The sequence below is a fragment of the Lithobates pipiens genome, unplaced genomic scaffold (assembly GCF_037356315.1).
Source record: "Lithobates pipiens isolate NorthernLeopardFrog02 unplaced genomic scaffold, aLitPip1_a1.2 Scaffold_30, whole genome shotgun sequence".
NCBI classification, from domain to species: domain Eukaryota; kingdom Metazoa; phylum Chordata; class Amphibia; order Anura; family Ranidae; genus Lithobates; species Lithobates pipiens.
In genome coordinates, this window is record NW_027507791.1 from 113,690,769 (window position 1) to 113,703,975 (window position 13,207).

The 13,207-nt window shown below is 39.9% G+C and overlaps 1 protein-coding gene across 1 annotated transcript in view; it reads left to right on the forward strand.

Moving 5' to 3' along the window:
• Nucleotides 1–13,207, forward strand: part of AQR (aquarius intron-binding spliceosomal factor) — a 198,646-nt gene that overhangs the window by 3,271 nt on the left and 182,168 nt on the right. The window contains exons 2-5 of the mRNA XM_077464777.1: nt 4,049–4,105; nt 8,062–8,102; nt 8,282–8,317; nt 11,751–11,871. Coding sequence (XP_077320903.1) covers nt 4,049–4,105; nt 8,062–8,102; nt 8,282–8,317; nt 11,751–11,871 — 255 coding nt within the window. The remainder of the gene's footprint in view (nt 1–4,048; nt 4,106–8,061; nt 8,103–8,281; nt 8,318–11,750; nt 11,872–13,207) is intronic.

Sequence of the window (13,207 nt, forward strand, 5' to 3'; positions counted from 1 at the left end):
TTTTCTTTCTTTATTCTTATTCTTATTCTTATTCTTATTCTTATTCTTATTCTTCTTCTTATTCTTATTCTTATTCTTATTCTTATTCTTATTCTTATTCTTATTCTTATTCTTATTCTTATTCTTATTCTTATTCTTATTCTTATTTTATTCTTATTCTTATTCTTATTCTTATTCTTATTCTTATTCTTATTCTTATTCTTATTCTTATTCTTATTCTTATTCTTATTCTTATTCTTATTCTTATTCTTATTCTTATTCTTATTCTTATTCTTATTCTTATTCTTATTCTTATTCTTATTCTTATTCTTATTCTTATTCTTATTCTTATTCTTATTCTTATTCTTATTCTTCTTCTTATTCTTCTTCTTATTCTTCTTCTTATTCTTCTTCTTCTTCTTCTTCTTCTTCTTCTTCTTCTTCTTCTTCTTCTTCTTCTTCTTCTTCTTCCTTTTTTTTTTTTTTTTGGGATAGAGCAAGGAAGGGTTATAACTCGTGTCAGTTTTGTTTTCCATCTGTGTCCCATTGAGCTGATTGCTAATTATAAAGTCACTCCCATTCATTTTGTACATGGAATCACAAACAGTTATTTCTTCAAAATAACAAAGCCGGAATCTACAACAAAGTTTTGGTAAAATCCTTGCAATGTACAGATCACAGAGAGGGGGATGTTTTTTCTTAACTAAATTGAAGTTCCTGTTTAATATGTGATTTTAGTGCGTTTTTATGCATTTGTATGTGCTTCTATAGACTTCAGTGGGTCAGAAAAAAAACACGGGTAAATGCATAAATTATCGGACATGCTTTATTTTTATGCAGTACAAAGATGCGAATGGCCTCATTGGAATCAGCAGTCATAAAGAAAAAATCCCAAAAAAGGAAAACCTGTGGTCGGACATTAAAGGCACAACAAACAGTAGAAATATACAAAAATATTAGCATTTATTGAAATATATATATTCTAACAAATAACATGGACATGAAAGAAACATCGGTAAAAATCATATATACAAAAAACAATCGATATATGATATGAGCCCTAATGCGTCTATGCATTTTGTACACTTCTTCAGGACACATTTGGGGTTCAGTAGTTGCAAACAAGAGAAAGGGGTCTCACTATCTAAGGATAAAAACACACAGATTACAATAAACACATTGTTTATGTTGAGACAGAGGACTTCGGCACATGTATACAAAGGAGAACCATGGCAGGGATAAGCTGATTGTTACCTTGCAAAAGGAATCCCATATTAATCAATCGGTGATCGAAAAAGTAATTTCCAAGAAAGGGAAAAAGCAAGGTGGCACAATGAGGTCAGAGCGAATCACCAGGCAAACACCTAAAAACCAATAATAATAAAAAAAAAAATCATAACTCAAATCAAATACATAATATACAACAGAAGAAAATAAAAAAAATTACCTGTGAATCAATGATCACGAGTGTCTAGGTATGATGCTTTCAAACAGGGGATGCCGTATCAAAGTGAATACTCATAGAAGACCGGATATAACCATAGATTGTTCATATCAGAAAATATAGGAATCCCTCAGTCAGAGGTAGCCACAGAATAAATAATTTTGGCTGTATATCAACAGTAATGAATCCAGATCTGGGCTGTTATCATCCAAGATTCTGCTATTCAGTGTGTGTAGTCCCTGCCTTTATTGTATGTCTTGGCTCAGCAAGAGAGGGGGGCTGCAGTAGCAGCACAGTGCTCAGAGCCACAGAGCTTCCATGGGAACAAGGAGAGACAATCTGAGAGATCTCCCCAGTCACATGGGGGTATGATAGAGTGATGGCTTATAATGAAATGCTTTCCATACATCATTTTATATTCAGTCTACATTATTTCAGGTCACACCGTGTATTTGATCAGTATTCTTTCTATTTAATCAACTTAAAGTGGTTGTATAGTCAAATTTGTAACTTTTACTTACAGGTAAGCCTATAATAAGGATTACCTGTAGGTAAAAAAAATGGTTTGGTATGGTTTAGGAGATATTCCCCTCGCAATAAGCCGCTGACTGCAGCGGCGCATGTGTATAGTGGATTCTCGGCTGAAAGCCCGGCAGACGCCGGACCGTGCCAGAAAGAAGCGTGCGCGGGAGTTACGACATCGCTGCTCCGGCAACTCACAGCGCAGTGGCCGCGATACCTGGAAGACATGCTGAGGGAACATGTCAGCTCTCTCGGCGTGGATCGGGTGAGATACAGGTGCCTCGTTCTAAGGTAAGTATTTCATAATGAGCTAGTATGCGGTGCATACTAGCTCATTATGCTTTTTGCCTTACAGGGGTATAAAAAAAAAAGTGTCAGCGGGTTTACTACCGCTTTAAGCCCGGGTCCACACCAGTGCGGTGTGAATTCCAGCTACATTTTCTCTGTGAAAAAAGCAGCTGTTCAGCGGTGCTGCTCCGTTCAGTCTGCGCATCAGCTGAGCAGGGAGAGGAGGGGGAGGTGTAGTGAAAAGGAGAGATTTCTTGTTCAGAACACAATGAATCTGCGAATTAGATGCGTTCACATAGAGGATAATGTGCTTGTAATTTGCAACGCAATGCCCAGAAAACGCACACGTGTGAATGCAACGCACCTGTATGAACAAGGTACATTCATTTGAATGTATTTCAAAATGTCCTGCGAATTGGATGCGGTGTAAGCCGCATCTAATTCGCATAGGTGTGAACGGGGGCTAAAAGAATCCTGTGCAGACAGACAGAAATATGTAGTATGTCATTACTGACTTCTCTTTCTGGAAATGCTAGTTTTTTGGCTGTCTTTCTGATTCTCTGACCTCTATACCTTGAGTTCCTTGCCTGGATCATGTGGGCAGGCTACAAGATATGAGTGTGCCGATGAATGCTTGTTCCAGATCAGCAACCTATTGAAGCCATAGACAGCCAAGCACCTACCATTTTAGAACTCATAGCCAAGAGATTTTTTTCTTTCCACTTCTCTACCACCATAAAGTGAAAAAAGAATGGGGAGGTGGATGTCTATTTGTGGAGTGCCATTTATAAATGGAACTGCAGAAATAAGGCATGGGCTGCCACTGAGTTTGTTAAATGTCTGTGATGAAGTTGTTCGCTTGCATCACAGGCAAAAGGCACAGAGCCAATCAGAGTGGCTATGTGCCTTGAGATCATTGTAATGGCCAATCACAGTCATTTAAAAATGTAAACGCAGCTTGTGCTTGCATCTGAGAGCCTGCCCCCTTCCTCCTCTGCCACTGATCCTCTTCATTTTTCTGCAGTGGAAGCTTTTCCTGTATGGTCCTTCATAGGAAAACTGCTGCCAGTGACAAAAAAAAACAAAACAAAATGGAGGCACACTGATCACCACTAAGCATAGCAAAGGGGCACACTGAAGGCATGTGGACGTTAAAACACACTGATCACCAATGTTATGAATGAAATGGCACTGACTACCAACATTATGGCACACTCACTACTGTTCACCAACATTTTAAAGAGGTACTCGCCACCACTAAGCACCATAAGAGGGCGCTAACTCCTGAACACGAATTCCTTCAAGCTCTTCTGTGAATGACATAGTCCTGAGGCCTGCGCTCTCGCTGCTGCGGTGTATACACACACTATGTTTGAATCTAACCCATTTTGTGTCATTTTAGGACCTTCAGAAATTAAATGTATCAGGTTTTTTTTTTTTTATGTTTTGTTTTCTATAGTGAAAAAAACAGTAGTTAATCTCACCAAATTAAGCTCTATATGTATAAAGAAATAATTTTTTGTATGGTGCTGCATGACTGTAACTGTCAGTCCAAATATTGCAGTGCTAAAAACTTAACTATGGCCTGATAATAAAGAGGTATTACAGGATGGTACTCAAGTGGTAAAAATAAAACAAAAAGAAAAGTCAAACATTTCCTGTCACCTCTTCTTTCCATTGTTGTCTGGTCAGATATGTGTAGTTCTGTGCAATCAGACAATTGCATTGAAGCATACTGCATGTGAATGGAATAAAATATAAGTGCAAATGCTGATTATAATGTGTATGTAATCCTTTTATTTTATTTTTTTTCAGTTGGCAAAATCATATTGGGCTCCACATTCAAAGAAAAAACTGCCATTTGATTCAAAGGTAAATCTACATTTCTCAGTTGTTTGTATTGTTTTGTAGAAATTGCACATATTTTTGAAATCTTAAGTTTTTCATTATTAACAATTTAGTGCTGGTTGGATTTGTCTCCTGATCACCTGTTTATGGCCAGATTGGGAGAATAATCTCATGTGTATGGCAGTCCATAAATGAGTCATTTTTATCTTTAAACAGAAAAAAAAATGACCCAATTCCCTGATCCACACGCTCGAGGGGGATGAGGGAATGTCTTAAACTGAGCTTTGTATTCTGACAGCAGGGAGACTTCCCTGCCTTCAGAATACACTGATTGCTGCTGCCTATAGCTGGGAGAGCTGATCAAGTGGCATTTATCCAACAGGTAGATTGACTTCTGTACAACTACTGTCCCCATACATGGATCAAAATCTGGCTGGTCCCTTCTGGACCGACTGAATTTTGATCCACGTGTGTCCAGTTTTTGTATCACTCGCTATAACAAACTATGTCTCTCATTAACATCCAAGGCCACTGAATGTGCTGTATAAACTGTATGTAACTGAGGCTATATACAGTGGTGTGAAAAAGTGTTTGCCCCCTTCCTCATTTCCTGTTCCTTTGCATGTTTGTCACACTTAAGTGTTTCGGAACATCAAACCAATTTAAACAATAGTCAAGGACAACACAAGTAAACACAAAATGCAATTTGTAAATGAAGGTGTTTATTATTAAAGGTGAAAAAAATACAAACTATCATGGCCCTGTGTGAAAAAGTGATTGCCCCCTAAACCTAATAACTGGTTGGGCCACCCTTAGCAGCAACAACTGCAACCAAGCGTTTGCGATAACGTGCAATGAGGCTTTTACAGCGTCCTGGAGGAATTTTGGCCCACTCATCTTTGCAGAATTGTCCTAATTCAGTTACATTAGAGGGTTTTCGAGCATGAACGGCCTTTTTAAGGTCATACCACAACATCTCAATAGGATTCAGGTCAGGACTTTGGCTAGGCCACTCCAAAGTCTTCATTTTGTTTTTCTTCAGCCATTCGGTGGTGGACTTGCTGGTGTGTTTAGGATCATTGTCCTGCTGCAGAACCCAAGTTCGTTTCAGCTTGAGTACACGAACAGATGGTCGGACATTCTCCTTCAGGATCTCTTGGTAGACAGCAGAATTCATAGTTCCTTTTATCACGGCAAGTCTTCCAGGTCCTGAAGCAGCAAAACAGCCCCAGACCATCACACTACCACCACCATATTTTACTGTTGGTATAATGTTCTTTTTATGAAATGCAGTGTTCCTTCTACGCCAGATATACTTGGACACACACCTTCCAAAGAGTTCCACTTTTGTCTCATCGGTCCACAGAATGTTGTCCCAAAAGTCTTGGGGATCATCAAGATGTGTTGTGGAGAAATTGAGACGAGCTTTGATGTTCTTTTTGCTCAGCAGTGGTTTTCTCCTTGGAACTCTGCCATGCAGGCCATTTTTGCCCAGTCTTTTCCTGATGGTGGAGGCATGAACGCTGACCTTAACTGAGGCAAGTGAGGCCTGCAGTTCCTTGGACATTGTTGTGGGGTCTTTTGTGACCTCTTGGATGAGTCGTCGCTGCGCTCTTGGGGTAATTTTGGGCGGCCGGCCACTCCTGGGAAGGTTCACCACTGTTCCATGTCTTCGCCATTTGTGGATAATGGCTCTCACTGTGGTTCGCTGGATTCCCAAAGCTTTGGAAATGGCTTTATAACCCTTTCCAGACTGATAGATCTCAATTACTTTCTTTCTCAATTGTTCCTGAATTTCTTTGGGTCTCGGCATGATGTGTAGCTTTTAAGGATCTTCTGGTGGACCTTACTGTGTCAAGCAGCTCCTATTTAAGTGATGCCTTGATTGTGAACAGGTGTGGCAATAATCAGGCCTGGGTGTGGCTATAGAAATTGAACTCAGGTGTGGACAACCACAGTTATAGTATGTTTTAACAAGGGGGGCAATCACTTTTTCACACAGGGCCATGATGGTTTGGATTTTTTTTCACCTTTAATAATAAACACCTTAATTTACAAATTGCATTTTGTGTTTACTTGTGTTGTCCTTGACTATTGTTTTAATTGGTTTGATGTTCCGAAACACTTAAGTGTGACACACATGCAAAGGAACAGGAAATGAGGAAGGGGGCAAACACTTTTTCACACCACTGTACAGTGTACATCACTGTGTTCCGAGTGCGAGCCGAGGCCAATCAGAGGAATATTTGTATTCGTTACTAGAATACATTGCTTTCTGGGAATGACTGAATAGTGAGGGACATAGTTCTACGAACAAACTATGTAAGGCAGGGGTGCCCAACCAGTGGCCCGCGGAGCCCTCTGATGTGGCCCGCGACCTCCTTCTTTGGGATGGCAGATTGGCAAGCACGGATCATGGGTTGCAGACCTGCCATCCCAGAGCATCTGTGTTAATGAAGCCAAAAATGGAAGCTGCTGTGGAGCAGAGCTGTATAAGCTGATGCTTCCTGTATAGTGCAGTCTTTTGCCACAGGCGGAGTGATACCAAATGCACTCTGCCGGGGTCCGCAACAGCAGACAATACCTGAATGGAAGACTGTTAATAAAGTGGCCCTCGCTCTTCAAAAGGTTGGGCACCCCTGATGTAAGGTAAGAAAGGTAGGGAGGTAGGAGTCAGAGGGGATATGTGATGGCTGTCTTATTCCTTTGTGTTAAGATGGAGAAGCTCCCCTGGCACCCAGAAAACCATTTGGGTGTTAAAAGTGAAGAATAAGAAGATTTCAAATACACTCATTTTGCTTTTGTCATTTATTAATTTTATTTTTACATGTTGCTGGTTTAAAGAGAACCAGTGAGGAAAGGTCATTTGTTAGAATCTGAACATCCACTCTTAAAGTGGACCTTCACTCAAAAGTACCCCCTCCCCCTCCCCATCCCTAACACTTTTTTTTATTTTTTTTTTATTTATCTTATTTTTGTATTTTATTTATTTTTTTACTTTTTAACACAGGGAGCAAGTACCTTTTTGGGCAGGTACCTGCTCCTATTTCTCAGTTCTCGCCCAGGAGTGAGAACCCAGCACAACCTCCTGGGCCGCGCAAAGGACCAATTCCACAGCGCGGTGTGATCTCATACATGCACAGTGGGAAGCTGGCTGTGATTCCTCAGGAAGTCACAGTCGGCTTCCATATACAAAATGACAGCGGTAAGAAGAACTGGCTGCGGGAAGACAGCAAAAGACTCCAGGCACTGGTAAGTACCTCATTTTTAAAAGTCAATATCTACTGTATTTGTAGCTGCTGACTTTTGACTTATTTTTAAAAAGACAATTTCTCTTTAAGTTGCTACAATAATGCAGCCCTACATCTCTGTATGCTGTTATTCTCTTGTAAACTCTTAAGCCTGGTACACACTAGTACCAGGAAAAAGGAAAAAAAACTGACAGCTCTGTTCTTCAAGCATGCTTGTCCGACAATGAAATGAACAGTGATTTCGTTTTATTATGATACTTAAAGTGGTTGTATAGTCAAATTTGTAACTTTTACCTACAGGTAAGCCTATAATAAGGATTACCTGTAGGTAAAAAAAAAAAAAAAAAAATTCCCCTCGCAATGAGGCACATGCACACAGGGGATTCTTGGCTGAAAGCCCGGCAGATGCGGAAGGACCTTGCAGGAAAGAAGTCTCCCGCGTGCATGCGCGGGAGTGACGACATTGCGACTCCGGACACTCTCACAGCCGGAGCCGCAATACCCAGAAGTTACGCCGAGGGAACATGTCAGCTCCCTTGGCGTGGATCGGGTGAGATGCTGGCGCCTCGTTCTAGGGTAAGTATTTCATACTTACGGTGCATACTAGCTCATTATGCCTTTTTGCCTTACAAGGGTATAAAAAAAAAAAAGTGTCAGCGGGTATACAACCGCTTTAATCATATTCTACTATATAATGATTTTTAATAATATTTTCTGAATATTTCCTAGGTGATAGAAGATATTTACTCCAAAGAAATTGTAAAGTCAAAGTAAGTGTGTTTTTTTTTTTTTTTTTTGTCATTGTATAAAGCAAACTGAATATATTTAAAATTTTTGTGTTTTTAGCAAACATTAACATTTTTCGCTGGTTTTATCTTATTTTCCTTTTTTTTTTTTTTTTTTTTTGTTTAGTTTTTTTGCAAGTGAACAACTGTCTTTATCTTTACAGGTTTGCAATAAGGAAGATAATGCTGTTGGAGTTCAGGTGAGTTTATTGACTAGGCCTTGTGAAGTCCATAGCCAGGCTAATGGACTGTCAGTGAAGAGATGTGACCCTTCCTTGCTTTGCATTTTCTTTTTATGGTTCAATCACAGTGATTACACATCCCTTTCAATACCTTCGGGAGTTTAAAAGTACATTACTTTTGTTATTCTCTTTTTAGAAAATCCATAGTGCTCTGGGCATCGTTTCATGTGTATTTATCAAGGTAGAACAAAAGGCAAAACTTTTTTTTTTCTATTTTGGACAGAGCAAGGGAGGGTTATAACCCCTGTCAGTTTTTTGCCATCTGTGTCCCATTAAGGAGATTTCCTTTCACTTTCTGTGCCATTGCCAGCAAGAAGTGAGGAAATTCTTTCAAAGTGAGAGAAATTTGAGTCGTCACCATAACTAATGTCCCCATTGGAAGATTTTTCTCTCTATTCTTGTTCTGGGTCAATCCAAAATTTTCTTTCACTTTTATTGATCATCGTAAAGAGAACAAATAGAGAGAGCGAGTCTCCCTAACAGGGGCACAGTCAGCATTAAAGAGGACGTAAAGCCTCTGGGGAAAAAAAAAATACACCCTGCAAGACAAAGGCATACTAGCTCATTATGAATTACTTACCTGAGATCGAAGCCCCCACATCGGCCCTCATTCACCTCCTCCAATGCCGCCATCTATCCCGGAGTGACTTTCGGTTATCGCGGCTCCAGCCAGTCACAGCGCATGCACGCTGGTGCCGCCACTAACGGCATAATCGCCATTAGAAACAGCACGCTCGGTGCGCCTGTGCCCGATGTCTATGGGGCATGCCCCATAGACATCGGTGCTGCTATTTCTGCAAATATCTCCTAAAGCTTTTAGGTTTGTGAGATATTTCTTGCACCTACAGATAAGCCTTAATCTAGGCTTACCTGTAGGTTAAAGTGTTTGTAATGGGTTTACAACCACTTTAAAACTGTGATGTGTTCTAATCCCTCTCTATAATCCAAAGCTAAAAATAAAAGTGCCTATAGTTGCTCTTTGATTTGTTGCAGACTTTGGGCGTGCTACACACACACCTAACAAGAAAAAAAAATGACCATTGTACACAGAGAAAAGCTGAAAAATTAATCGTTAAATTGTGATCTCGATTCAACTTCCCTGACGATCTCTATTTGCTGATTCTTTCATATAACAAGTGGAGAGACTTATCTGCTCACTCAGCTGCCTAGTTTTTAACAAAAAACATTGTAACTAACTCTTCCTTCTTAGATCAAAGGTATAAACTGTGCGTAAAGGATAAATCCAGACAGTCTGCCAAGTTTTGCGTAAATGCAGGAAGTTTAACCACTTAAAGTCTAAATCTTTTTCTGACACTTGTTTCTTAAGTTAAAATCAATATTTTTTGCTGGAAAATTACTTGGAACCCCCAAACATTACATATTTTAGCAGAGACCCTAGGGCAGTGATGGCAAACCTTGGCACCCCAGATGTTTTGGAACTACATTTCCCATGATGCTCATGCACTCTGCAGTGTAGCTGAGCATCATGGGAAATGTAGTTCCAAAACATCTGGGGTGCCAAGGTTCGCCATCACTGCCCTAGGGAATAAAATGCCAATTGCTACAATATTTTATCACACTGTATTTGCCCAGCAGTCTTTCAAATGCAATTTTTTGGGAAAAAATACACTTCAATGAATAAAAAAATAAAAAGTAAAGTTAGCCCAATTTTTTTTGTTTTGTTTTAATGTGAAAGCTGATGTTATGCTGTGAGAATCGCAATCTATCTTCTAAGCAAAACAAAAAAATTGTGATTCTCATTTTAGCCAGAATCGTGCAGCTCTGACACGGTGTATGTAGAACGCTCATTTTCTGTCTCTGCTTGTTTGCCAGGACCTTCCCGCAGGAAACGACAATAAAACTTGCTCAGATAATACAGAAACAATGTAACATTGTTACTTTTGTATCATTGTACTATTCTGTTCATTCATCTGCTGATCAAAAGGATGAACTTCGATCTTGCGATGTTAGTTAAAGCTCTTTTGGCTGTACTTCTCCTGGGGATCACAGGAGTGGTTTTTTGTTCTGCACACCTGTGAACCCAAAATCAGCCTGTCCAGACTCTGGAGAGTTCCCAGATTTAATATCTATACAGATGCCTGACCGGCAGCTGGCCCAGCCTCTAAGCTCTGAGAGCCTGAGCCAGTTGCTCCCGCACCCTGCACAGCCTGGAGCTAACGTTAGCACTGGAGGGGCAGAGCACAGTCACTGGCTCTTCTCCATAAAGGTTGAGAACTGAGTAATTTTTATTTTTTTTGAATAAAATGTTCCTCTTTTTTTAACCCTTACTTTAAACTAACCAGCCCTAATTAACACATTATTCCTCTTTCTCCTCTCAATTATTATCTTCCTGCTGTGTTTTTTTTTTCCCCCCTTTCTGTTTTATTAAAATATTTGCTTTGTTTAATGTCTACACTTTAAAACATATTTATACTTTTCACATTTAAAAAAAGCATTACATTGGAAAATAAAAAAAACTGTTTTATTTGTAAATAACTTTACAATGCTTTGTACTAGAACTATCATTATAGTGTAATTTTTAACCGATCCAGCCCGGAATATTTCCCCCCTTCCTGACCAGCACTTTTTACATTTTGGCACTGCGTCTCTTTAACTGACAATTGCGTGGTCATGCGACGCTGTACCTGTCATGCTTTTTTTTTTTTTTTTTTTTTTATTTTTTTTTTTTCCCACAAATAGTTTACACACTATCAGATTTTCTGCTGATTTTTTGTCTTCAGATTTACCAAAACCATGTAGTGCAAGGGCCTGCCTGATTATACACATTATGACTTTAAGGTTTGACCTCATATTATATGGTTTTGGTAAATCTGAAGGAAAAAATCAGCAGAAAATCTGATAGTGTGTATGGGGCTTCAGAGAAGAGAAGTTGACAATGGTAGCCTCCATGTTTCCCTAAGGAAAGGTTCTCTTTAGGAATGTGTCAGGTTTTTCAAGATTAAGGAGTTATGCATTTACACCTGACTAACATGTAAAAAGTTATCCAAGATGTGCCATGTAGCACCCAGCAGCTGAAACACTGTATTCTAGTTATTTGAGCATTTTTTGTGCCTCTGTAAAATTTTGGCCCACTGTGATGATGGGGCTTGCATCAAACTGTGTCTGGATTAGAGATAAGCTCGGGCATGATCGAAATCCCACATGCCCGATCCTGCCAGGAAGCCCACATTGCACAGCGCTAATCGCAGGCAGTGAGACATTTCCTGATCCGCAGCTACACAGATCAGGGAATGTCTCGCTGACTGTGATTAGCTCTGTGCAATGTTGGCTTCCTGGCGGGATCGGGCAGGTGGGATTTTTTTAACACACCCGAGCCCACCTTTTATGTTGTAAGCCATATTGAATGCATTTTTTGTCTTATTTGATATAGCCAGTACCTTGAGAACTACTTGTGGGTGAATTACTCTGCTGAAGTGTCTAGTAAAGCCTACGTGATGTCTATTTGCTGTATGGTAAATGAAAAGTTCCGTGAAAACGTTCCTGCTTGGGAGGTAGGACTTTCATATTTCAACTTTCAGGACTTTTATTGTCAGCCATTTGAGGAGCATTAACACCAGAGTAGGCAATGCAGTTTGAAAGATGAATGGCCATAAGAATAATTGGCCATTGGAATAATGTATATTTGCTATCAGTACAGTACAGTACTGATATTTGCTATCAGTAGCTTGAGTATCTTTTCTTACGAATATGATTTCTCTTGTAAGACAGCTAGTATTATTGATGATTTATGTTGTTTTATAGATTAATCAGCTTTTCTTCTCTGGGATCTGCTCTAACTCCCCTTTTGAAATGGCACCTGGTTGCAGTGGTTTTTTGTGTCCCCCATTGGCATTAGCGCTGGAACTGCCAGCTGTCGGTGATCGATTCAGCTCCTGGGTTTGCAAACTTTCTACACAGCGCTGCATCAGTGAAGTCACATCACTTCATCTGATCATGATGGCTTAGGCAGAGCTGTTTTATCTCTATCCATTATCTAACTTGCATCAATAGATTACCAATCTAAATAAAAAATACTCCCTTCCAAAATCTCCCAGGTCACAGTAGTGAGGGACCTGGATTATATTTGCGTTTACTGTTCAAGCATCAAATGCTATGACAAGCTGAAAGCTGCTGTGGCTTAATGGATTGAGTGGTACTAACCTTCAGGACGTTATGTGCTCAAAGACGAGTGCTCAGAACGCAGCAAGTCTGCATTCTGAGCATTCGCTTGTAGGTGCATTCGACCCTAAACATGACATCCACAAAGCTGCTTTGCAATGGTCTTGTAGCTCATTCCAGCCTTGTGTAGGTCTACAATCTTGTCTCTGACATCCTTGGACAGCTCTTTGGTCTTGGCCATGGTGGAGAGATTGGAATCTGGTTGCTTCTCTGGACAGGTATGCTCCTAATCTCAGCTCGCTACCTCTATAGAAGACATTTGGGAGCCAGAAATCTTGCCGATTGATAGGGGATCAAATACTTCTTTCACTCATTAAAATGAATTAAACTTTTTTGAAATGCGTTTTTCTGGATATTTGTTATTCTGTCTCTCACTCTTAAAATAAACCTAACATTAAAATTATAGACGGATCATTTTTCTCAAATCGCCTTTCAGGACAACCTTGGAGAGCGCAGCTCCACATATTTTCCATGAACCATATGCAGCCTTTAAATCCCTCCTCTTCCACTATGGCTTCAGTTATTGTGTTTCCTCCGCCATGATGGAAGTGCATGCAGGAACCAGGGAGCGGCGCTCTATCCAAAGTAGGAGAAGCCTTACCTTTTGTGTAAAGTGACCATCTCAAACCCCCCCCCAAGTATGGGCAGGGGGTGTTGCAGAGTCCTCAG